The sequence below is a fragment of the Oncorhynchus clarkii genome, chromosome 2 (assembly GCF_045791955.1).
Source record: "Oncorhynchus clarkii lewisi isolate Uvic-CL-2024 chromosome 2, UVic_Ocla_1.0, whole genome shotgun sequence".
In the NCBI taxonomy this organism is placed as follows: Eukaryota; Metazoa; Chordata; class Actinopteri; order Salmoniformes; family Salmonidae; genus Oncorhynchus; species Oncorhynchus clarkii.
In genome coordinates, this window is record NC_092148.1 from 36,174,598 (window position 1) to 36,202,319 (window position 27,722).

The 27,722-nt window shown below is 43.5% G+C and overlaps 1 protein-coding gene across 2 annotated transcripts; it reads right to left on the reverse strand.

The window, feature by feature from the left end:
* On the reverse strand, positions 1-26,609 carry LOC139367302 (transforming growth factor beta-2 proprotein-like). 2 transcript variants are annotated; one of them, XM_071105528.1, is made up of 7 exons: positions 25,176-26,609; positions 6,804-6,967; positions 3,945-4,077; positions 3,715-3,825; positions 2,846-3,014; positions 2,340-2,493; positions 1-2,095 (listed from the first exon to the last, which is right to left on the reverse strand). In XM_071105528.1, exons 1-7 carry the CDS (start codon positions 25,519-25,521, stop codon positions 1,937-1,939), a joined length of 1,236 nt encoding a protein of 411 aa, XP_070961629.1. In that variant the 5' UTR covers positions 25,522-26,609; the 3' UTR covers positions 1-1,936. The 2 variants fall into 2 exon arrangements, with proteins under 2 accessions (XP_070961629.1, XP_070961632.1); XM_071105531.1 differs by lacking the exon at positions 25,176-26,609 and adding an exon at positions 16,802-16,844 and having other exon boundaries at positions 12-2,095.
* Positions 26,610-27,722: the final 1,113 nt, after the last annotated feature.

The following is a 27,722-nucleotide window of genomic DNA, read 5'->3' on the forward strand; positions in this document are numbered from 1 at the left end:
GAATTGTGTTATTCCCTTGTAATTTAAATAATTTATTTACCACTAGAGTACAACAACAATAATGTGTTACAATACATCATAGTGGGTCAAACAACAACAAAAACATAATTATCATAAACAACAACAACGAAAAATAATAGCTCTATCGTGACAATATTGGTGCCTCGCTCCTCTTCCTGGTTTTCCATGAAGTCCACTGGCGCGGGTGCCCAAAGGTGAGTGGAGTTAGGGGCGGGGTAGTGTCACCTACACTTCCTGCTCTAAGTCACATCATCAACACTCTTCATTTAATAAGGGGGAAGTAACGACTAATAAAAAAAATAAAAAACAGAATCAAAATAGCGTCAGTGCAATTCTTTGTATCTAACAATTTTTATTCCTACAAAGGACAAAAAACCTATGACTGAATAATGGCTTTACACTTTGAGGGAGGCGGGCGAGACGAAGTATTTCAGATGCAAATGAGCAGATACAACGCTGGTGTCCATAACAACTACTGCACACCTGTAAATATGACCTTTTGACCTCCGACCTAAAGCAATCTCAGACCTTATGGAATGGTATCAAAGGTTCATGGAGAATCTCTGAACCAGGTCCCATCTACTGTCCATTCTCACCTATTGTATCCCTTCTCTCTAATTATCACTACAACACCTCCCCAACTACTATACCTCCCCATTCCAATACCACTGCATCATATAGACAAGGACAACCCTGTTCCAATAAGAAAAATCCAACATATCCACAGAAATCTTAAATGTGTGTTTATGATGACATACCTTGTGTAGTTGATGGAATCACTGTTGGGCTCCCTAAACCATTCAAGATTCAATGCACAAGGTAAACAGAGCTCAACAGTACTTTGGGACACTTTTTTTTTGTTTGTTATCAAAATGTCAGAACTGTTCATTCCAGCAGTCTGAATATGTTGCCTGCTGCAGGGTTTGGGATGGGTGTGTGCTTTTTGTTTTATGAATATGCCTGTGTGAGGATGAGTCTCTGTTGAAAAGGTAGGCATGCTAGGTGTGCTTATTTTCTTTCATTCTGTCTCTCTCTTACAGGCTCCTAGCCTCTTTCTGCCTTTACGTGGCTGTTACAGCACATATAAACAGCATATGGGACGAGATTATAACATTACTATGTTATAACATATTAGTCAACTGACAATGGGGAGTGGATTCATCCACCTCTTCTCGAGAGAGTTTGAAAACAATTTGGGTGCTAACCATAAAACACTGGATTTTAAATAGGCAACACAATTATCAAAAATCAAAACAAAATATAAAATTACAATAGGTTCAAAAGGATGCAAAACGAGACAAACAAAATCAAGAAGATGGCTTGCTTTGAGTGTTGAAACCGGGGTCGGTCGTCTTTGTTTCTCAGACGTATTATTTCACATATAGACACGTATACTTTTTTCCAGTGTTTGCCGTACTCTTGTGTCTTTGTGTGACAAGTGTGTGAGGTGAGGCATGTTAACAGGGCCTTTCTTAACACAAAAACACAGGCACGCCTGTACAAAAGCCACAGCTGTGTGTGTGTGTGTGTGCACGTGCGTGTGTGTGTGTATGTGTGTGTGTGTGTGTATGGTTGTTTCGGGAGACATGTTTTCTGTACCTAGATCTGCTCAGCACTTTTTCCATTTGTGCTTGTAGGAGATCAAATATGTCTTTACAATAGTGCAGGAGAGTGATCGTGTGACTGACTGTGAGTACAGTATGTGTTTGTGGATGAATGTGTGTATATGTACAGTATGTGTATTTATGTGTGTGTGTGTGTACATGTGTGTGTAGGTGTGGGTGGGTGCATACACTTTTGTACGCATGTGTGTGTGACTGAATTTGTGTGTATCCAAGTGTGTGTGTGTGTGACTGAATATGCACGTGTGTATGAATGTGTGTGTATGCACATGTGTGTTGCCTTGTAACAGTTCCTAGCTGCACTTGCAGGACTTGACGATCATGTTGGAGAGCTGCTCTATCTTGGGGGTCTTGCCGATGTAGTAGAGGATGGTGAGAGGTTCCAGATCCTGAGACACACAGCAGGGCGATGCTGACGCCTCCGGGTTGATGGTGTTGTACAGACCTAGCACCTGAAGCGAAGAATCACACACACAGAGGTCAAGTATGAGGCTTGATGTTGACAAAGGCAATGGTCTTTGACCAGTGCTGCTTGAAACTAAGAAAAAACAAAAAAGAGGAATGAGACGATCTACAGAATAACTCCACTGCCACAATGATCGTTATGCCACACTGCTACTCTCACCACTGCTCTACACTACCACTCTGACCTCTGCTGGCTCTAAACTGTGGATTATTTAACCTTTGACTTCTCACCTTGGAATGCTGGGTGTCGGCGCTCCATAGATAGGGACAGGCCCCGGCGCAGAAGTTAGCGTTGTAACCCTTGGGCTCGTGGATCCACCTCCAGCCCAGATCCTTCTTGAAGTCGATGTAGAGCGACCGCAAGCAGCAGTTATCCTGGACGTTTCTGTGTGTAGGAAGACAGAGAGAGTTAGGAGTGAAGGATGGATAAGATTCTGTGGGAGCCACAAGTGTGTGTTTGTATGTGTGTGTGGGTGTAAGAGAGTGAATACATGCATAGCTGTGAGCAGAGAGAGTTCTGCAATAAGAACAATTGCCAAGTGTGTGTGTGTCACTGAGAGGGTGAGCTGCTGACAGAGAAGGTAACTATTTACTAGGTATGTAAAGTATCTATTAGGTGTGTGTGTATGTGTGTGTATGCGCACATGCTTATGTGTGTGTTGAGTTCCCGACAGCAGAGTGGTGTTGAGGTCAGGTGAGGATCAGTGGGGTCAGTAGGGATCAGTATGGGTCAGTACCTGGAGCAGAAGGCAGCGTCCAGGGCTCGTTTGGAGCGGTGGCTCTTGTGCTGGGACTCTAGGCGGTAGGAGGGCAGCAGCATCATGAGCAGGTGTGGAGCCTGGGCGCTGTGGCGCCGTTTCCTATACACCTTCAGGTCTCCGCTGTGGTGGAAGCTGTCATCTATACCTGTCAATCACACACATACATATCATCAATATTCATCATGTTCATACAATGTCAAATCAAGTTAGGTGAAATCAAGTGTGACATTTTAAAGTGGAAATGACACATAAAAAAAAAAACTTGAATACACTACAATTTGCATTTCCTGCTGTACAGGAATATTCTCTGTGACAACAGAGTGATCAAATTAAGATAGAACATCTGTGTAGGACCCATAGGGCTCTGGTCAAAAGTAGTGCACTATATAGTGACTTGGTGTGCCACTTGGGATGCAACCAAAATGATCTGTACCAGTGAATCACACAAACTACATATCTGCTACTTACTGGACTTCTTATTTACACTTGCCAAACATATTGTTGCATAACTATTCATGTCAGTTATCTACATATGAATAAAAGTCAAATACAATGTACTTATTTATCAATATACAGATATCTTTATTTGATCACTCTTGTTGTAGCAGAGAATTTTCCTGTGCAGCAGGAGGGTTAAAAAAAAGGCTTCTAAAGTTTGTAATTTCCACTTAAAAATGTCGGACTTGATTTTCCCAAATGAAAAATGTATCAACCCCTTCAAAACTGTCCATAATAATTCACATTTCCTGTTGCTGCATTTCCTTTTCCTGCTGTGAGAAACTGGTCAAATTAAGATAGCATCTGTATACCTGTAGAGTAACACACATATACAGTCCAATACATACCTGCAAAGCGGGTTTCCAGCTCCTCACTCTTATTGGGGATGATGTAGTTGTTTGAGGGAACAAACGTGCAGCACGGACAGTGCAAGCTGATCTTGAATCCACTGTTTCTGTCTGGGGGGAAAAATAGACAGGATTGTTCATACACAACAGGCCAATGGGATTTCAGCACCATGAACTGTCTGATCAGTGACTCAGCTGTAGTATAGGAGGTCAAAACCTCTGCGTCCTACCTCTGTGAAGCAACCATTCACTGACTGCCTCTGTCACATCAAAAGACAGCCACTCCCCTTCCATGCGCGTGCGCACCACCTTGCTGTCGATGTAGCGCTGCGTCGGGGAAGCCAGGTCCTTGTGACTTAAAATCTGTGGAAACACATCAAGCGCACAACACAGGTCCTATGTATGAGAACAACCTGGAGGAAAATTCTGGTAAGTCCCAGAAGTCGCTCCTGGTTGGTCCCCCCAGTCTTCCAGACTGCTCTCTCCCTGATCGATTGAGCAGGTCTAGGAGGAGCCGAGCTGGGCCGGAAACAGATGCCGGACAGAGCGTTGTTATTCTGCTGTCCTTCATAACCATGTATTTTTGTTGGCCATGCTCTCCTTAATGTGAAAAACACTGCTCCTCTACTTCACCACTGTCTGCTACACCACTGAGATCTACTGCTGCTACAGGGAAGCCTAACTAGAGAAGCGAGAGAGGGAGGGAGAGAGAGAGAGGCAGAGCGAGAGAAAAATGAAGTTGAGACCAGTCAAAATCTCTGAAAAGTAAGCCTACAGAGACTGTGGCTAATTGCTTAAAAACCCTTGAGATGAGAGACAGACATGGGGGGCCCATCGACCTGGATGGTCACTTACTTCAACATATCTAGGCCCTAGCTATCTTTCCTCTAGGCCCTGGTTAGTCTTCACTAAGCCCTGGCGAGTGAACCATCTCAGGGCCCGATCACTCCTCAACAGTCATGGCAAAGAGAGAACCTTCCTAGTAGTTAATGTATAGTATCACTGTATCTCTGAAAAATACATAATTATGATAGGGTCAATTTCACTCTGTATCTGAATGTGTGTGGAACTACACACGTCGGCGTAAGGTTTTGGGTGTCCACTTCATGTACAGCACGACTTGAATGTATTACTGAAGGTTGTCAGTTGATCTCCTTGGAGAAACTCTCCATCCGTCCTCCCAAACACGCTTTCAACCGCCTGTGTTCGCGTGAGAAAATCCTTCATGTTGAGCTGTGTTTAGGCCATTCCGCTGACTGGACATAAACACCACCACGGCCTGGGAATGGGCTGGTGCCGACGGTCCTACACCGTGTGGAGGCAGGAGACGCTGGGCTGGCTGGGTCGGTAGAGCAGCCCTTTGGAGACTCAGCACCGGGGTCTAAATCACCGCTCTGCATTCCACACTCCTCTCTGTCGACGCACAAATAACGCTGGACTGATCCAAGAGCCGCCCGGCTCCCGACACTACTGATTCACACATTTCTAACAGGCCCACGCTGAGCTCCATAATGTGTGTGTGTGTGTGTGTGTGCACGCAATAGTATCTTTGTGGAATACCACCATATTGTTATTCATGCTATGTCAACTGTGCTAATAGAGACACTGTATGTATATAGTATGGAGTGGTTGAGTAAAGAATAAAGGAAAATACACACCATAACGTACATCAGCTGTGCACAGTAAATCACCTGCTGAGTGTCGATGAACGGTGGCGATTGAACATGTAGAATCATCGGGAAATGAACAGAAAATGACAGCTGTTGTTCTGTGGTCAGAGGTGATAAGATGGCCACTCACTGCTTTTAACCATTCGCTGGCACGATCTGTTTTGTCCTTCAGTGGAAATGACACTAGATGCAGCTCAGAGTGGTTCATCAACTAGGTTTTCATCCAATTGGCTAAAGATTTTCATGCAAATATTCTAAAATCTGCATAAAAACAACATGCACATTTTCCCACCAGAGATAAGTTTCCATAGAATGGACTTGTTGTGGATAAAAAGCTGTGCGTGATGACATAGTGCACATAGTACCGAATAAAAACGTTAAATGGGTTTCCAATGCATTTTCAACTCTACTGATGGTTTTCTCACAAAAGATGTTGCGTTACATTGCGAGTGTGCCCACTCTGGTATTGACACCTGCGCTCTAGCCAACAGCTCGCAGATACACTGCGGTTAGGCATATAGCCTACACGATGAGATTATTATGGACAAAAGAGAAAGATTATGTTTATTTGTCAAACGCCAAGCATCGATGATCATGTCACCAAAATAAGACCCTCGATATTTATTGGAAGGAAGCATATTAAGGTCATCACATTGCACCTTCGCCAACCTGTGAAGTTCATCTTCATTTATTTAATCCGTAACCTAATAAGCTGCATGCTTTCCGGGACAAGTCGTAGTGGGAGTACCACACAACATGTCATCGCGTGACTCCAAGTTTACTTCGATATGATGGTTATTATATCAATATTGGTGAATAAAGCGTTTCCACCGACATTTCTCGCATAATTAATTATACTGACACAAAAAGATGCTTACCGACAAATGTTCTGTTTCCATCAGGCTTGTCGGTACATTTTTTATCCAACATGTACAGTACTTCACTCGCATAAAAAGGTTGGAGTGGCGTCACTACAGACTTAGGTTCGAACCCAGGCTGTATCACAACCGGCCGTGATCGGGAGTCCCATAAGGCGACGCACAGCGTCGTCCGGGTTAAGGGAGGGTTTGGCCAGGGGGCGGCTTTACTTGGCTCATTGCGCTCTAGCGACTGCTTGTGGCGGGCCGGGCGCCTGCAGGCTGACTTCAGATGTCAGTTGAACGGAGTTTCCTCTGACTCATTGGTGCGTATGATTTCCAGGTTAAGAGGGCGGGTGTTAAGAAGTGTGGTTTGGCGGGTGACGTTTCGGAGGACGCATGACTGGACCTTTGCCTCCCGAGCCCGTTGGGAAGTTGCAGCGATGAGACAAGATCGAAATTGAAGAGAAAAAAGGGGGTTAACATTTATTTTAAAAAACAAATAATAAAAAAAAGATTGGATGGAAACCTGGTTAGAGATGAGGACAGAAGGGAGGTTTACCTGGTACAGCTCAATCCTCTGTTCAGACACGCGGGCCTTGGTGTTCTGGAGGCGGAAGACGCGTAGCTCAGCCTTGACCAGGTTAGAGGCATTCTTCTCCATGGAGGTCACGTCGAAGGTGAGCCGTCTGTAGTACGGGTTGTAGTGCGTGGGAGAGATGACATCTGAAACACAGGAAGGAGGACGGAGTTTAGCAACACGACTGACGATTGTGTGTGTGTAAAGACAAGACCAATCCAAATGTAATGGCTGACAGGGTGGAATTTCCTCCCCACTTTTACTCTTCCCCAGTTTATTCACTCACTATGTGAAGCTGAGAGGTCATAAAAAGGCAAAATGACAATCACTCTAATCTTTGCTACTTCAAAGAATGGTCAAATTATCACAGTTCCTCTATGAGAAACCACAGCAGTTATCAAAATGGCTCACACGCCAGATTAGAATTGATGCCATTCGCTCTCTTGCAATGTTACGGCACACACATCTCCCTGTCTCTCGAAAGGGTCACTTGGGGGTAATGCTGCAGTTCATATGGTTCCTATAGGAACCTGGTACTATGGTAACACTCACTGAATACTCCCGAACATGTGTGTAGCTCTGTGTAACTATCTGATACGGCATCTGCACAGTAGTACTGTAACACTCACGCACAACTCAAAACCATGTGTGGTGGAAGCGTGTGTTTGACAGAAGCTTATACAGTGGAACCGGGTGACACACTTAACATTGACAACCCTGTGTGTAGTGGTGCGCCTGACAGCCGTGCTTGGGCGCACAAAGTAACGCAACACGCGTAATGCTGGGAACCATGTGTGCGGTGGTGTGTGTTTGACAGTTCCCTACACCACGGTGTATTAGGAGACCCGGAGCCTTAAATTGATGGCTGCAGCGTTAGGCAGAAGCCCAGGATTAGCCAGCCACCATGGATTGTTTAAAGAGAGTATACAACCGCAACGACCATCAAGACAGGAGGGAGAGAAGGGGGAGAGAAACTGCTAAGCAGTTAGTTGTAATTGGAGCCAGACCTAAATGGACAACTACAGACAAAAGACCATTTATTTTACTCAACACTGAGATAAATGAGTTGAACTATAATAGCTTGCGTGTGTGTGCGGTTTGTATGCGTGTTAAACACAAAGCTGTGACAATGCTCTTGTGTCAGAGGGAGCATGGGTGAGGTGACTGTGTCTAATGTGACCTTTGACCTTCTCAGTGAGATACCCACTCAGGTCTCTCACAGGCACCTACCAAATACCCGTCCCAGCGTCATGTTTCAGAGCAGTTCCTGTCTTTTTTTTTATCAGTCTATCAATCTTTTTTCTCTCACTCTTGTGTGTTGCGCCAGTGACCAATGGTCTGGGCGCGCCAACACTAACCCTTCTCTGTGTGACCAGAGAGTCAGATGAGCCAAGACTAACTACGCTCTTGCTCGCTTCCTTCCCATCCGTCAACAGAGAAAGTCACACTTCCAAGTCCCAATGGGCCAGCATAAGGCCGTGTGTAACTTCTACACAGCAGCGCTGCCTCATGAATGAGGCCGCTGTGCTTAACACAACACTGGCCGCATTGACCGAGGGCACAGGAAATAGTGCAGCTGGACTAACCACAATGAACACACACTCGCCTAATGTACAGGTCTGGATATCCATTCGCACACATACAATCTATTTGCATACACTTCAAAACAGACATACATACCCCACCAGGCACGCCACAACGTGTTTCCTCATGGTACCCAAACCAAAAACAGATTTAATGCATTGCTCAGTTATGTATAGAGCCATGTCATCGTGGAATGCTCTTCCACCAGATGTTACTTAAGCAAAACGCAAGTTTAGCTTTAAAAAACGGATAAAAAATGCACTGTGCACCACAGCGACTCCTCTTTCTAAAGATGTAATTTAACTGTACTGTATATAAGAATATGAATATGTATATATGAATTGTGTGTAAATAGTATTTTTTGTTGTCTCCACCTGTCTTTCCTATATAACTCTTATTTAATAAATAAAAGGTATAATTGAATGTATCTTGTCCATAACTGTTCAGTACTTCATTATATATTTGTACGTTGTGTGTGGACCCCAGGAAGAGTAGCTGCTGCATGTACAGTAGCTAATGGGGATCCTAATAAACTAAACCAAACACACGCAAGCACACACACACAAAGCTACTGTATATCCGTTATATACACATGGAATGCTCTCTCACACACACAACTACTGCACAATAGGTCATTTTACTCAACAAAACATAAACAGTCAAGCAGACACACACAATACAGTAATACATCGTCCCTCAAGCCGAGTCAGACCACGGTAACACTGATTTATACGAACATGACACCAAAATGATCCACCACAACTGGCGCCGCTGTGGTCTGTCTGTGTGCACTGCACCCGGGCTCATTCAGGGAATTGAGACGCGAGGAGGCAGTGGTGATGTCACACACGGAACGGAACACACCAAGCGCAGGCTCATTGGGAGGGGGTGAGGGGGTTGGTTAGAGGGGCTGCACTATACTTTCATTAAGCAGACCAAGGCCTCCCTTCTTCCCCCTTTCCTCCCAGAGGGGAGCCTGATGTCACTGTCACACACTGTGAATAGACAGCCCCCCTGATCCCTCTAATCATTCCCTTCATTACTCATCACTTCCATGACATTACAGGCCAATGACAAAAGTCGGGCATGTGCTGCTGGGAGAAAAAAAATACTATCCTGCCCCCATGTATATTCAGAAGGCAAGCAATGATTGTCATGGACTTTTCAAAAATAAACAACAAGTACATAGTTATACTTCTTATCACATTTTTCAATCGGGCAAATCAGTTATGTGGCAAGTCACATTCAAGCAACCGAGGGAGGAAAAAAACGGGGCTTATCTTTCAGGGATCACACTGTTTCATAATAACACACCATGATTTTCTCCCTGCGCGGGGAGCAAGAAACCTGTCCTGGGATACTTCAAACATCAGCTTATAACATTTATTCATAACAACCTTCGGAAACATACAGTGCCGGAAAATATTCAGACCCTTTGACTTTCCCCCTCATTTTGTTATGTTTGGCATTATTCTAAAATGGATTAAATAAATAACAAATAATCAGCAATCTACACACAATAGCCCATAATGACAAAGCGAAAACAGTAGAAGAAGGAATTGTCCGTAGAGCTCCGAGACAGGATTGTGTCGAGGTACAGATCTGGGGAAGGGTACCAAAAAATGTCTGCAGCATTGAAGGTCCCCAAAAACACAGTGGCCTCCATCATTCTTAAATGGAAGAAGTTTGGAACCACCAAGACCCTTCCTAGAGCCACCTGGCCAAACTGAGCAATCGGGGGAGAAGGACCGTGGTCAGGGAGGTGACAAAGAACCCGATGGCCACTCTGACAGAGCTCTAGAGTTCCTCTGTGGAGATGGAAGAACCTTCCAGAAGGACAACCATCTCTGTAGCACTCCACCAATTAGGCCTTTATGGTAGAGTGGCCAGACGGAAACCAGTCCTCAGTAAATGGCACATGACAGCCCACTTGGAGTTTGCCAAAAGGCACCGTATAGACTCTCAGATCATGAGAATCAAGTTTATATGGTCTGATGAAACCAAGATTCAACTCTTGGTCCTGAATTCCAAGCGTCACGTCTGGAGGAAACCTTCCTACGGTGAAGCATGATGGTGGAGGCATCATGCTGTGGGGGTGTTTTTCAGCGTCAACGACTGGGAGACTAGTTCGGATTGAGGCAAAGATACCGACGCAAAGTACAGAGCGATCCTTGATGAAAACCTTCTCCAGAGTGCTCAGGACCTCAGACTGGGGTGAAGGTTCACCTTCCAACAGGACAACGACCCTAAGCACACAGACAAGACAACGCAGGAGTGGCTTCGGGACAAGTCTCTGAATGTCCTTGAGTGGCCAAACAGAGCCCGGACTTGACCCAGATAGAACATCTCTGGAGAGACCTGAAAATAGCTGTGCAGCAACGCTCCCCATCCAACCTGACAAAGCTTGAGAATATCTGCAGAGAAGAATGGGGAAAAACTCCCAAATACAGGTGTGCCAAGCTTGTAGCGTCATACCCAAGAAGACTCGAGGCAGTTTTTGCTGCCAAAGGTGATTCAAGTACTGAGCAAAGGGTCTGAATACTTATGTAAATGTGATATTATTATTTTTGTATTTTCTTCTAAAAAACAGTTTTTGCTTTGTCATTATGAGGTATTGTATGTAGATTAATGAGTGGAAAAAAAACAATTCAATACATTTTAGAATAAGGCTATAAACTAATAAAGTGTGGAAAAAGTCAAGGGGTCTGAATACTTTCAGAAGGCACTGTATATACCTGCTCACCGAACATCTCATTCCAAAATCATGGGCATTAATATACTCTCCTCACAAGTAGAGTCTTATAGAGAAGTGGTTCCCAAACTCTGGCGTCGGCAGAGGGGTCGCGGGGGTCCACCCCCTCTCACAATATACAGCTCTGCAAAAAATGAAGAGACCACTGCAAAATGACCCATTTCTCTGGTTTTACTATTTATAGGTATGCGTTTGGGTAAAATTAACATTTCTGTTTTATTCTATAAACTACTGACAACATTTCTCCCAAATTCCCCCCCCAAATATTGTCATATAGATCATTTACTTGCAGAAAACGACAACTGGTCAAATTAACAAAAAAAAGATGCAGCGTTGTCAGACCTCAAATAACGCAAAGAAAATATGTTGACTAGCGTTTATCTTGGGGGATTTACATTAAATATGCATCTTTCCCACGGCTCCAGAGCCGGGACGACTGTGAACTGCTCAATGTCTGCTGTGCAGTTATCTAAACAGCAGAGTCACAAGGACCTGTGCCAACCAATGCAACCCCTCCCAGGGTCCTTCACTCCTCACACTGTCACTGACCCTACACACACTTCCTGCACCCTGGCTCCACCCCCTTGCTTCCTGTCCCCAGAGCGGTTCCAGAACTGCAGCCAGCATCATCTTTATCTTTTAATGCACTCCAGACATGCAGGTTTTATACAGTACACCGTGGTGTGTGTGTGTGTGTGTGTGTGTGTGTGTGTGTGTGTGTGTGTGTGTGTGTGTTGCCAAAACTCTCTCAGTTTATACTGTAATGACACTAAAACTGCCCTTAAATGCAGACTGTTTGTCAAATGGTGATGTTTCAAACTGTGCCTGGCTTCTACATTACAGAGCGACATTAAGGAGAGGTTGATTATTTATTTTTTTACATGAAAGAGCCTTTATGGTGCTTGGCACAGGTCAGTGAAACACCTGAAGTGGGCAAACATTTGACCTTCAAGAAAGGAAAAAACTATTTAAGGCCGAACTGTTTCATTTGGAGTTGGTCTGTGCTGGTTTCGGCTGAGCCCACAGCTCCAGGCCGAACTGTTTCATTTGGAGTTGGTCTGTGCTGGTTTCGGCTGAGCCCACAGCTCCAGCAGCACTTGACTTTGACTCCTTTTGCTAATGGTCAGCCAATAAAAATGTCTGCACAGTTTTTACTTAGGATCTACACACAATGTTAAAATCTCATTCAACAAGCTCTTTCGTCTCCTTAACTGAAGACAACTTGATTTTTCCTGCCTTCACTGCCTGATAATAAACAGTGCAAATCATTGAGAAACAGCTGAAGAGTGCCTACAAAAGTTAAAAATGCCTAACTCACAAGGTTCTGCTCTGGAGAAAACTTGCCTGGTCCCAGATCTGTGTAGGCTGTCTTGCCAATGATCATTGTCATGCCAAACATTTAGCATGACAACAACCAGAAGTTAGCTATACAGCACAAACAGATCTGGGACCAGGCTAAAAACTGTGGTTTCAATAAAAACCTGTGATACTAGCACAGGCAATTAGGATTTCAAAACAACACCTGCAAGTGTTTTTGCAGATAAATTGGCATGGTGCATGCAAACACAGTCACACACACACAGTCACACACAGGGATATTATAGGGTGTTTTGTGTAATATTAAAACATTTGAGTTGCTTGGAGACCTTTATGGCATAACATGTGGCTTTAATAAAATGTGACATTAAGTGGTATATATTTTACGAGGAGACATTCATTTTCTTTATTGTTGGAATGGTCCTACAAGCCATGAATTACCAGGAAAATATCAAAATGTTTGTTCAAATTTCCCAAAAGTCTGATTTATTACTTTGTAAAATTACTGGATGCAACTGTTTGCTACCTCAGAGTCATTTTCACCATTTGAAAATGGAAATTGAGACCAAATATTGGTTTGCAGGGCCGAGATACCGGGACAGACCGAAGGGGAAATGATTTGACCTACTACTTCTTTAAGACATGCTCTCAGATTCCCCAGGCTTACTCTATGGACAGACAGCCTGCTCTCTCACACACACACACTGGACCGGCAAGTGGTACCGATGCACCATGTCGGGAACCAACAGGACACTGAACAGCTTCTACCAGGAGTAGCCATAAGACTACTAAATAGTTAACCAAATAGCTACCCGGACTATCTCAGGACTTTACAGTGCGACCATTTACTCATATATGTGCCCAAACATTTTTCTGTGCGACCTATAATTTTTTAAAAATGTGCCTTAAATATTTATAATCGTGCTCCAACAGTTCTTTGTGTCCGCCTACATTCTTCCACTTAGGCGCACACGTGCTCCTTGTAAAAAAAAAAAAGTCAGCATAGAGTATCTGCATTTGCATTATCTGCAGTATCTGCATTTGACCCTCTTTGCACTAACTCTTGACTCATCAAAAACGCTGCTGCTGTTACTGTTCATGATCTATCCTGTTGCCTAGTAATTTTACCCCTACCGATATGTACATACAGTTCATTCAGAAAGTATTCAGAGCACTTGACTTTTTGAAAATGTTGTTCCGTTACAGCCTTTTTCTAAAATGGATTAAATTGTTTTTCCCCCTCATCAATCTACACACAATACCCCAAATGTATTACAAAGAAAAAAATGAAATATCACATGTACATAAGTATTCAGACCCTTTACTCAGTACTTTGTTGAAGCACCTTTGACAGCAATTACAGCCTTGAGTCTTCTTGGATATGACGCTACAAGCTTGGCACACCTGTATTTGTGGAGTTTCTCCCATTTTTCTCTGCAGATCCTCTATAGCTGTGTCAGGTTGGATGGGGAGTGCCACTGAAATGCTATTTTTAGGTCTCCCCAGAGATGTTCGATCAGGTTCAAGTCTGGGCTCTGGCTGGGCCACTCAAGAACATTCAGCGACTTGTCCCGAAGCCACTCCTGTCGTTATCCAGTTGGAAGGTGAACCTTCACCCCAGTCTGAGGTCCTAAGCGCTCAGGAGCAGGTTTTCATCACAGATCTCTCTGTGCTCCGTCCATCTTTCCCTCGATCATGACTAGTCTCCCAGTCCCTGCCACTGAAAAACATCCCCAGAGCATGATGCTGCCACAACCATACTTCACCGTGGGAATGGGGCCAGATTTCCTCCAGACATGACGCTTGGCATTCAGGCCAAAGAGTTCAATCTTGGTTTCATCAGACCAGAGATTCTTGTTTCTCATGGTCTGAGATTCCATTAGATGCCTTTTGGCAAACTCCAAGCGGGCTGTAATGTACCTTTTATTGAGGAGTGGCTTCCGCAGAGGAACTCTGGAGCTCTGTCAGAGTGACCATCGGGTTCTTGGTCACCTCCCTGACCAAGACCCATCACCCCCGATTGCTTAGTTTGGCTGGGTGGTCAGCTCTAGGAAGAGTCCTGGTGGTTCCAAACTTCGTCCATTTAAGAATGATGGGAGGCTACTTTGTTCTTGGGGACCTTCAATACTGCAGACATTTTTTGGTACTCTTCCCCAGATCTGTGCCTCGACACAATCCTGTCTTGGAGCTCAACGGACAATTCCTCATGGCTTGGTTGAAACATTATCTAAAAACCTGTTTTTTGCTTTGTCATTATGGGCTATTGTGTATAGATTGATGAGGAAAATGTTTTATTTAATCGATTTTAGAATAAGGCAGTAATGTAACAAAATGTGTAAAAAGGGAAGTGGTCTAAATACTTTCCGAATGCCTTGTATCTACCGCAATTACCTTGTACCCCTTCGGTACTGGTGCCCCATGTATATAGCCAAGTTGTTGTTACTCATTGTGTATTTATTCCTTGTGTTATTAATTCTTCTATATTTTTCTCTTTGCATTGTTGGGAAGGCCCCGTGAGTAACCATTTCACTGTTCGTCCTCACCTGCTGTTTACCAAGCATGTGACAAATAAAACGTTTTTTGAGACGAGGAGAGGAGAGAGCGAAGATAGAAGGGAGGAATGCAAAGGTGAGCGGGAGAGAGAGGGAGAGACAGATCCTGTGTGGAATCAAGACGACCATCTAAGGATAACATTTTTTTTTTTAAAAGGCATGAGCAATGACAACGGAGATAAATATTTGTCAAGAAAAGGTCACGGAGAGGTCGAGGAAAGGTGAGAGGAGAGGTAAAGTCGACTGGCTGAGAAAGTCAAACTTGACAGATGGAATAAGAGAACAACGAGACAGCGATAAAGAGAGAAGTCGAGAAGGAAACAGGGAGAGACAGACAGGAGATCACAGAGGACAGAGTGGGGGGAGAGTGAGAGTAAAGGGGGAAAAAGACGACAGAAAGTGAGAGAGAGAGAGAGAGAGAGAGAGAGAGAGAGAGAGAGAGAGAGGGAATGTGAGACGGAAGAGAGCTCCCGCCTGTCTCGTTCCCTGCAGACGCCTCCACCCAGCCACTCACCTGCCAATAGCAAATTGAAAACAACTCTGCACATAATCCCTGGGAACTAAAAATACCCGGTGCTTTGAAGCCCCTTCCACGAAGGCCTGTCAGTCTCCAAAGGCCTCTTTCCCAGCAACAGACCAACACACACACACAGAAATGTATATACACACATACACAGAAACACAGAGAGAGAGAGAGAGGAGAGAGACTCAGATGAGAGGGGCTTTTGGGCTTCAGCCACCAGTCAGACACATGGTCCCTCTCCACTGTTGCTGTATGGCAACCAGAAAACAAGCAAACTAGGCAGCAGCATAACAGAGCAGCGATGGAGAAAGATGAGGAGAGATAGTGGAAGAGAGATATATAGAGAAAGAGGGAAGGAGAGAGAGATACCTCATGGCGGTGTGTGTGTTTGTGTTTAAATGTGTGTGTGTATGAGAGAGAGAGAGAGCGAGCGAGAGCAAAAGAGAGCGAGAGAGGGCGAGCAAGAGAGCGAGGGTGTGCATGCATGCTGGGTAGCAGTGGCCTGGTCCAAACTCAGTGGGAGAATACCTCACCTCATTAATCGCTGAATACATAAACCTTCGGAACACTATGACACACACTGCAATACACCATCCTCTGCTCGATGATTGCATAACATTACAAACCGCAATCACACATTCAACAGTCCCATAAAACGTGCCTCTCCGCAGGACACATTCACTAAACTGCCCTCCACTAACAGCAGCACTAGCTCTCACTCCCGTCTATTATTCTCATGTTAGAGTATCATCTTACACGGGAACCTGTCCCATGGTTGTAAACAATACCAAAAGTCGGAGAAACAGTTGTTATTCTTTTGCTTACTCTTTCTCTGGTTCTTTTCTTTTCTTTTTTCAAATCTTTCCCTCGGTTATGCAATGCTACTTGGCCACGGTTGTCCTCCAGTTCAAATGGCAGCAGCGTTCAGATCTTGCGTAAGTTTAGCGGAGGATCGAGCCCCATTCTCAACAACAATCCCACAGCGCTGCCGATGCTGATACCTCCTGGCTCTCTGTCCCTCTCTCCTTCTCCCTCTCCCTCTCGAAGAACACAAATGAGACATCAACAGGGTGCACAACAGCAGAGAAACTGACACCGACAAAGGCCTACTGCAGATACTCAGTCAAAGAACCACACAACACCAAAGCTACATGGCATTATGATTACATATCAAACACAGTTTCATTATGATAGAACTCAGCTCCATGACACAGCAACAACATAGACAGGATTACGTATCACAGCCATATACCTGAAACAGGGATACAGGGGAAACACATCGACTATAGTAGTTGCTTTCGGACAGTATCCCTTCAAGACTGATGTGCAATTGCTTGAGGTACAGTGGCACCAAACCCAGGAAAATCACTCTCCCTTGAAACAGCTTGGTGAAAGTCAGCTGCAGCTAATAATAGTGGCAAACACAGCGTGAGGCTTTGTCTCGCCCACAAATAGTTCAAACGGGCCCGCTCTCCACAGTGTGTTTGTCTTCCTGTTTGGCTGTTTGTACAGCCCTCTCCTCGCGAAGCAGCAACACACGCACGAACGCACAAATGGACACATGCGCCACAAGACCAATGGTATTTACAGAAGTTCAGGGGAGATAGTTTAAGTGAACACTCTTGCCTAACTAAACACAATCCATCACACACGTCGAGCCACACCAGGCTCAACACACTGAGCTAACACATTCGAACACACAAACACCAGCAGTCAAACACAAACTAACAAAGATGCTGATATTATAGAAAATGCCCAATGCAGTCAAAAACTAGATATGCCTGTCCTTCGTATTTCTGCACTATGAGGGAATAATACTGTGAAAAAGTGCAAATGATGATAACGCTCTTTTAGTGTAAGAGCTGTTCAAAAGACCGCCTGAAATGTCTGCCTGTTTTGGTGGGATGTAGTTTTGACCTGCCTGGTGACATCACCAGGCGTTAAATGAGTTAATAGACCAATAAGAAAGAGAGTTCCAAACCTCTCTGTCAATAACAGCTTGTTTTCCACCCTCCCCACTCAGACCACTCCCAGACAGTCCTAGAGAAAATCTTGCTTGAGAAATTGCTCTTTGCTAAGAAGCTATTTTTGTTTCTTTTGGACCATTTGAATTTAAACCAATCTTGTTACCCAAACGTGATTTGATAATGGACCTTTAGCATACCAGACAGGCACACATCCATACTGCACACACACAGACAAGAACACAAGCACATACAGTACCAGTAAGAAGTTTGGACACACCTACTCATTCTTTATTTTTACAATTTTCTACATTGTAGAATAATAGTGAAGACATCAATACTATGAAATAACACATATGGAATCATGTAGTAACCAAACAAGTGTTAAACAAATCAAAATATATTTTATATTTTAGACTCTGCAAACCAGCCACCCTTTGCCTTGATGACACACTCTTGGCATTCTCTCAACCAGATTCATGAGTCACCTGGAATGTATTTAAATTAACAGGTGTGACTTGTGTGACTTGTTAAAACTTAATTTATGGAATTTCTTTCCTTCTTAATGTGTTTGAGCCAATCAGTTGTGTTGTGACAAGGTAGGGGTGGTATACAGAAGATACAAATAAAGAAAAACCTTTGAATGAGTAGGTGTGTCCAAACTTTTGACTGGTATTGTACATGTTTGAATGCACGCAAGCACACATGTAACACTAACATGGGCGGACACACACACATGCATGTACACAATACACACCATTAAATCTTAATACAAGCAGTGCTATTCATAAATGTGCACTTGTCTTTAAGTCCTATGTAAGTCTGACACTCTCTGCTTCCCATAATACACGTGACACATCCTTCCTGCAGACAGTTTAAAAAGCTGATTTAGAAGTCATTCTGTAACTAAAACACTTGACACATACACACTGAGCTTTTCTTTTATAGTGACCCTCTGCAAACTCTCACCAGAAGAATGTCTCTACACAGTGCTAGGCTAGCTAGCTCACCTTAGGAGAGTTATATTATGAAGAACAAAAAACTGCACAAAAGCAAAGTAACAAATAAAAATCTAATTAAATGGTATTTCTCATATGCTTTGCAGACAACAGGTGTAGACTAAGTGAAATGCTTTTATTATGTTACAGAATTATTTGAAAATGGATTAAATTGTTTTTTTTCCCCACTCATCAATCTACACACAATATCTCATAATGACAGAGCAAAAAGAGTAAAAACAATACTTTGTTGAAGCACCTTTGGCAGAGATTACTGCCTCGAGTCTTTTTGGGTATGATGCTACAAACTTGGCACACCTGTATTTGGGGAGTTTCTCACATTCTTCTCTGCAGATCCTCTCAAGCTCTGTCAGGTGGATGGGGAGCATCCAGCATTTTCAGATCTCTCCAGAGATGTTCGATCGGGTTCAAGTCCGGGTTCTGGCTGGGCCACTCAAGGACATTCAGAGACTTGTCCCAAAGCCACTTCTGTGTTGTCTTGGCTGTGTGCTTAGGGTTGTTGTCCTGTTGGAAGGTGAACCTTCGCCCCAGTCTGAGGTCCTGAGTGCTCTGGAGCAGGAAATCATCAAGGATCTCTCTGTATTTTGCTCCGTTCAGCTTACTCTTGATCCTGACTAGTCTAGCAGTCCCTTTAGCTGAAAAACATCTCCACAGCAGGGTGCTGCCACCACCATGCTTCACCGTAGGTATGGTGCCAGGTTCCCCCCAGACGTGATGCTTGGCATTCAGGCCAAAGAGTTCTATTTTGGTTTCATCAGACCAGAGAATCTTGTTTGTCATGATCTGAGAGTCCTTCAGGTGGCTTTTGGAAAACTGTCATGTGTCAGGCTGTCATGTGCCTTTTACTGAGGAGTGGCTTACGCCTGGCCACTCTACCATAAAGGCCTGATTGGTGGAACGCGGCAGAGATGTCTGTCCTTCTGGAAGGTTCTCCCATCTCCACAGAGCAGAGGAACTCTGTCAGAGTGACCATCGGGTTCTTGGTCAACCTCCCTGACTAAGCCCTTCTCCCCCGATTGCTCAGTTTGGCCGGGCGGACAGCTCTAGGGGAGTCTGGTTCCAAACTTCTTCCATTTTAGAATGATGTAGGCCACTATGTTCTTGGGGAAGTTTAATACAGCAGAAAATGCAGGATTGTGCCTCAACACAACCCTGTCTCGGAGCTCTACAGACAATTCCTTCGGGCTCATGCCTTGGTTTTTGCTCTGACATGCACTTTCAACCATGGGACCTTAAATAGACAGGTGTGTGCCTTTCCAAGTCATGTCCATTGAATTGAATTTAGCACAGGTGGACTCCAATCAAGTTGTAGAAACATCTCAAGTATGCACCTGAGCTCAATAGTCTCATAGCAAAGGGTCTGAATACTTACGTAAATAAGGTATTTCTGTTTATTTTTAGTACATTTGCAACAACAACAAAAAATTCACCTGTTTTCACTTCGTCAATATGGGGTATTGTGTGTAGATTGATGAGGGGGGAAAAAACGATTCAATACATTTTAGAATAAGGCTGTAACCTAATAAAACGTGGGAAAAGGGGGTCTGAATACTTTCCGAATGCACTGTACATATAAAGTAGGTAGGGATAAAGACAACAGGATGGATAATAAAACAGTAGCAGAAGCGTATGTGATGAGTCAAAAGAGTTGGTGGAAAAAGGGTCCATGCAGATAGTCCGGGTAGCTATTGGTTAACTTACTTACTATTTAGCAGTCTTATGGCATGGGGGTAGAAGCTGTTCAGGGTCCTGTTGGTTCTAGATTGGTTTTATTTTGTTAGTTTTATTAATCAGCATCATAGCTTGCCACAGATTAGCAACATGGACATTGTTCTATCACATTCATGTTCAATTAATTTACCTTAGTAGAGCTGTTACAGCACAAACAGAGTGTTACTTAACTATACTAAACTACAGCGTACAAAAAGGAGGCTTTATGAGCAAACAGCACCGAAGCACTCCAAATCTAAAGTGATTCAAACTTGCCATAATGCCTTTCATTTCAACCATGTAAAGTTTAATGTTCAGAACCTGTTCGAAGTGTAATGTGTTATCGAAAGGCGAGGTAATTAGTGCTCCATTGAATTGTCATTACTAGATAAAGGCAGAAACAACATGCGGTCTCTATTTACATTGGTACAACAGGTAGATGCTTCCCACTCACTGTTAGCTCCTTAACAGCTGACTTCTGTTAAAACACTGAAATGTTTGCCCAACGTCTCATAAATTGGAAATACGTCAAGTGATTTGCTGCAAGTAAAATATATCAATGTCTAATGCATTGAGTGTAGTTTAGATAGTGTCGTAAATTGGACTACACTATGTACAATGTACGCTTCTATTCTACAATGTACATTTCCAAAGTTAACATTAATGTAAATGCTTTAGACATGCTATACATAGTTTTATACAAACACTCCCAGTGATATGACTAAAATCATGGGAATAGTAGGCTGCTCTGAACGAGGATAACACTTCTATATTGAACAAAAATATAAATACAACATGTAAAGTGTTGGTCCCATGTTTCATGAGCTGAAATAAAATATTATTGTGCTGGGGACAATAAAAGGCCGCTCTAAAATGTACATTTTTTGTCACACAACACAATAACACAAATGTTTCGTGTTTTGAGGGAGGGTGCAATTGGCATCCTGACTACAGGAATGCCCACCAGAGCTGTTTCCAGAGAATGTCATGTTAATTTCTCTACCATAAGCCACCTCCAATGTCATTTTAGAGTATTTGGCAGTACGTCCAACCGGCCTCACAACCGCAGACCACGTGTAACCAGGCTAGCCCAGGACTGCTACACCCGGCTTCTTCACCTGCGGAATCGTCTGAGGGGGTGCTGAGGTGTGTTCATGTCTGTAATAAAGCCCTTTTTCTGTAATAATTCTGATTGGCTGGGCCTGGCTCCCCAGTGGGTGGCTGTGCCAATGCCCAAGTCATGTGAAATCCATAGATTAGGACCTAATTAATATATTTCAATTGACTGATTTTCTCATATGTACTCATATTACTGTAACTCAGTAACATCGTTGAAATTGTTGCATGTTGTGTTTATATTTTTGTTCAGTATATAATGAGTAGAATGTTCTATATTCAAGTATAGCTGTAACAGTTTGCATTGTAAAGTTGTTACTTATTTCTGTGGTGTAAAGTACTTAAGTAAAAAATACTTTAAAGTTGTTTGGGGGGTATATATGACTAGTTTTATTTCACTACATTCCTAAAGAAAATAATGTATTTTTTACTCCATACATTTTCCCTGAAACCCAAAAGTACTCATTACATTTTGAATGCTTATCAGGAATGGAAAATGGTCAAATGCACACATTTATCCTCCCTACTGCCTCTGATCTGGCGGATTCACTAAGAACAAATGCTTTGTTTGTAAATTATGCCTGAGTGTTGGAGTGTACCCCTGGCTATTCGTAAATCCCACAAAAAAAAGGAAAGAAAATGGTTTGCTTAAAATAAAGGATTTTAAATTATTTATAGTTTTACTTTCATTTTGATAGTTAGGTATATTTTTCAATTACATTTACTTTTGATACTTAAGTATACTTAAAACCAAATACTTTTAGGGAAAGGGGATACCTAGTTAGTTGTACAACTGAATGCATTCAACTGAAATGTGTCCTCCAAATCCCTTTTACTCAAGTAGTATTTTACTGGGTGACTTTCAATTGAGTTATTTTTTATTAAGGTATCTTTACTTTTACTCAAGTATGACAATTTGCACATTGCCCTCCACTGCTAAATATCAACCAACCAGCATTCCTGTCTTATCACAAGGACAAGACCGCATAGGTGATGCTACTCTCACAATGCCACCTTTCTAAGTCTAGGCTATAATGCTTTCTCCTCTCCAACTATTATCATAGTCGATAAAGGTTTGCACATGAAAGACAAGTCAATGAATGTGCTGCTAAATTACGAGGCTATTAGTTTAACCCCTGCCTTTGAACGATGCTGTGTACATGACATCATCTAAATCCCATTTTATAAAAGCAAGCAACACATATAGTTTAAACATACATACACAAATCATAAAGACAGCGTAGTGTAATACACAAACCATGTGCCACAGTAAAGGGAATGGCAAAACTATCCCCCAACAGACAGACACACACACACACACACACGGGTCACTGTGTTCCTGGAAGCCTCTAGTCCACAGGAGAGCTATAACACACTGGAGACATACAATAACTTAGAGAGTAGGCAGGGCTATGCTCAACAAGCATTTATGTATAGGGCAATGAGGGCATGCTAACAGGCCAATGTTGTATCAGCGTGTACAGTCCATTATGAACGAGACTAATGCAGCATCATGAGAGACTGTCCCATGACATAGCCTAGGTGACAAGACTGAAAAAGACGCAGAAAGCACACACAGGCAATGCATGCAGAATGCACACACACATACGAGATTGGGAAAGGGCGGGTGGGGGTGAGAGAAGGCAAACATGGGAAGAGTTTAATTGGGGGCCAACGAGTATCAATGAGGGGCAAAAATGAGTGGGGAGTTGAGAAAGAGAGAGGACGAGATTGGGATGGGGGAAGGATAGGTTCTCTTACTACCAACCACTCCACAGCCCAGCAACAGTGGGTCTCCAGCTGGAATTTTCCATGGAGCAAGTGGCAGAGCAGAGCACAGGGTAGCATTCAGTATTATATGTACAATGCCTGCTTGCTGGTTTAAATAGTGCACTGTGGGCCATGTCAGGCCTCTCTTTCTGCCCCCACTACGCCCTCCCCAAACCCCACCCATCTCCCCCTGCTCTGGCCAACTCCTCCCCTCCACAGCCCATCCTCCCCCCCTTTTAGTTCGAGTTAGTGCCGTGGTGCCCCGCAGTGCTGCCTCTGAGGACTTCCTGGCACCCTACCAAATAAGGTTGACACCCTTGTGTGTTTGTGTGCATTATTAGCTGGCAAAGACATTCACACTTTGACACTGGATGACACACACACAGTCAACTGTTAAAAAAAAGAGCCACCTGTATCGTCTTTGGCTGTGCACTATGGGACTAACAACTGGTGGTTTGACTCCCTCTCCCTCTCTCACGTCTCTCTCTGTCATCTTTCCTCCCAGGAGCTAGAGTGAAGCAGTGTCAGAAGTGAAAAGCAAAAAGGATAAAAATAAAATAAATAATCTGTCTTTTTTTTCTCTGGATGTTGACTCAGGATTATTTATACCCTATAAATGCCTTCCTGACTGCGCTTGGCACATTGCCTGATCTATTCATATTTAGGGTATTTATACAACAGGCAGGGCCAAGGATAATATTTAATGCAAAATATACTTTGGGGCATATAAAATATTTCCTAATTAATTTTTCCGCCATGCCGTGTACTCACATTTGATCTGGAGGAGAAAAATATATTACAGAATAAATGGCACAATAGCAGTGTTTAATAGTATTATTGTGTTTAGACAACCATAACTTTGAAAATATGAATGACTATGTAAAAATGTAGTTATTAACACAGTGGTTTAGTACTTGAAAGCAGTGAGGGGGTAAAAACAACTTTAAAGTAGGTAATTGCAGTGACTCTGGGAGCCCAGGGTTAGCAGTCCCAGACCCCTATTAATCAAATTTGGGAGTGTAGGTCACACAAAAACACACACACACACCATTTTCTCAATATCACCCCCTGCCTCCGGAGATGAAAGGAATAAAACTTGATATCTCAAACCTGTTCTGACAATATTTTAGATTGCCCTGCTCTAAGTGCTATATAGCAGTCAGAGAAAACAGGAATTCAGAGGCGTCCACTGAGAATAAGAGGTTATCACTGATATCATCCACTCTTTCAATGTGATATAAATACTCATAGGCCTCTATGTGTTAATGAGTCATTTGCCACCCTGTCCCTATCTACACAGCAGCTCTAGGCTGGAGAGACTCAGGCAAGGACAAGCTGAATTAACATAAAATTAGGGAAAACTTTCGTGTTCAGTTAAAAATGTACTCACATACGCAATACAAGGTACTCCTTCTTTAGAGTGAGATGGGGGGGGGGGGGGGGGGGGGGGGGGGGGGGGGGGGGGGGGGGGTCTTAGATCAGTGTTTCATTGTCGTCTGCTTCTACTACCTCATAACTATGCAACACATTGTCAAGCCGGTGCCGGGAGTCAGCCTAGAAGGAAATCGATCCCCCTACTCTCACGAGAAGTTCATGTCAGGCAACTTTTTTCGATGATCTCTCTAGCAGCACATGCCCGCATCATCGTTGTTTTACCTGTCTGGATGCATCAGTGCCAGGAATAGTTTATATCGTTTCCACAAACACACATGATGACATACATAAAGGGAATGGCGATTTTTGAATACTTTGCAGATAATACTACCCACTGGGCAAAAACGTCTCCACGTCATTTCAACCCAAAAACTCAGTGGAAAACTGCAGTCATCCAACTTTTAACCTAAATCCAGTGACATGTTTTGTTGATTTCACTTTAGTTGACAACAACCAAATGTAGATCAAAACTATACATTGAACTGACTTCTGCGCCCAGTGGGTAATTACCGATTATTGGACCTTTTAAATTAGGCGTTTAACCATAACCATTACACATGTGCGCAGGCGCTCTGGCACGTATTCAGACGCGCACACAAACACACACACTTACTCTCAGAGGGGTAGGGGGGTTGCATGTCGATTTTGTGAACCTCTTTTGCATAGTACTCCTCCTCGCTTCGTTGGCGCTCACACGTTGCTGCCCGTTCGTTGGCTTTCTCCTGCAACAGGTCCCTCGTGCTGTTATAGATGGCGATGATATCCCGCGACACCTCCTCGGGTTTGGGGTATGTCTCCGGGGGGCTGGTGAGCTTCAGCTTGCTCAGTATCTGTCCCCGGATGGCTTCTATGCGCTTTTTCATAAACTGATCCATGTCCAGTGTACTGCATGTAGACAAACTGACGGCCACAGTGGCTAAATCCAAGGTCAGGAGAAGACTTAAAACGCAGTAGTTCATTGTGAACTCTAAAAGTAGACTACAGCAGCGTCTTGAAATCTTGACAAAAAACGATAAAGCGGCCTTGGAAAGGGAATTTAGATATAACAGAAAGGCAATATAAACATGAAAAAAAGCCAAAATATTGTATTTTTTTTACCACTAAATATAGGCCTACACACTTAACTACTTGTAGCCTAAATATTGGGAAACGTGGTAGTTTTGTGATCCCAGTTTCAGCACAGTATTTCAAAATGTACCTGGAAATCCATTTAACAACCATGGAAGGGAAATAATCTGTAAAACCCGTTATACGGGGAGCAGACAGCAGCAGTAGGCTATGTATATTATCAATCACTTCACAATAAACGCATACTAAACGCGCGTAAAGTTACAATTGTCCAAACAAAAAGACCGAATTGTGGCCATCAAATGGCAATGAAAGTTTAATACAAAAACCTTGAAGTAAAACAAACTACAACCAGCTAGCTCGCTATCTCCGGTTGTACAGAACAGACGTGTAGCCTGTGGGTTAGCGCACACCTCCACCGCATCAGAGCGCTGCGAGCTTTCCAACTGTGGCCAGTACCGCGCTCAGCACAAGTCCGTCTTTGATTTCTCTATCTCAAGATCAAGATGGGCTTCGCTGAGCAGTTGCATCGCGGTTCTTGACAGAATAACATACAACAGTGCAAAAATCAACCCGTCCTGGTACACGCAAGGTGTCGTCTCGAGGAGATTATAACCTATTAAAGTTGTTATAACGCATGTGTTGGGTCAATATAAATGGAGAAAGTGCGGGATTTTTAAAATCAAAAGTATGGCAAGTACGTTGAAGTATAAAGATAATTCATTTTAATACAATGGTAAACCGTGGACGCGTTCCTCCATCCCTTCTTGCTGAAAATCGGTCCACAGAGCTGATGTTGCCAGTGGCACAACAGCATGCGGCCGGTTGTAGAGCGATATTTATAAGACTTACTTAACCACGTGCTCCCCCTTCTTCAAATTTATGTTGTGGTCGTCACTTTCTGACCGGGGGACTCCTTCAACTTCAGGTTACGAGACGATTTATTGTAACGAGTGTTTAGTGTGCCCATCCGGACAGTGCAGCGGGTAATGTCCCTGCGCGCAACCACGGGGTCCTAACGCCAGATGGTTAATTAGGCGTCCACTAGCTAAATAACCATTTCCACAAGTCCGGTGTAAAACATACACTTATTTTGCTACCGCATTACGCAATGGACAAAGTAGACCAGAAATATTTAAGATTCGAGTTGGGATGGCTCTAAAGAAACATATGCAGATGAAATCTCCGAAATTACAAGAACATGCAATTTAGCTTTCTGAGAAATGATATGAACTGGATAAAGAAATGATATAGGCCGATTTGATTTGTGGGCTCTGGGTAAGCCTGTTCCTTTCTCAATCCTCCTTAATAACACGACAGAAGTTGGCAAGAATACTGCTTCACATAGGTTTAAATAACTTAAATAAAAACGACATCACTACTGAAGGTGTTCTTTTTTAAACCCTTTATGCATCTCTTAAATGGGGGATGTTTAGAATGGTTCTCCCCTGGGTCTTTGTTAGGGAGTGGTACACTACAGCTCTCTCTTCATCCCTGCACCTGTCTTAGGGGGACTGTACCGTGTCAGCCATGAGAGTCCATGGACATTCCCACATCCACTCGATTTATCTATGTTCTGGTATTCTCACTCCCACAGTCATAATGCACCAGGTTGATTTACATTTACGCTCCCAAGAAAATCCCAGTTTTCATCCTTTGCCAAGGCTTTTTTCCTGTCTCTGCTCAAACCTCCTCTCACCCTGCCCCCACACCTCCAACACCACTCCACCCAAACCAAAGCCTGCAATTCATCAGCTGTGACAGGCTCTCAGAAACTCTCTCAGAGCCCAGCCTTACTGGTGTAAACCAGATGTCACTAAATCAGCACCCACACAGACATCTTAGGCCAACAAGAGGTGTGAGTGTGTGTGTGTGTGTGTAAGGTGCATGGGAAGTAGAGGTAGATATCTCACACAGGGAGGGCAGTTCCTGCATGTCCTCTCCAACACCTGCTCACTGTGTTGAACACACCATGACCTCAGTCAGTGTATACGGTACAGTAACACAGACAGAACACCATTATTACTTTAAGCCCTCTAAACATGTGTAGTGAGTGACCCTGTCATGTTTAATCCCCTTCTGCACCTGCAGA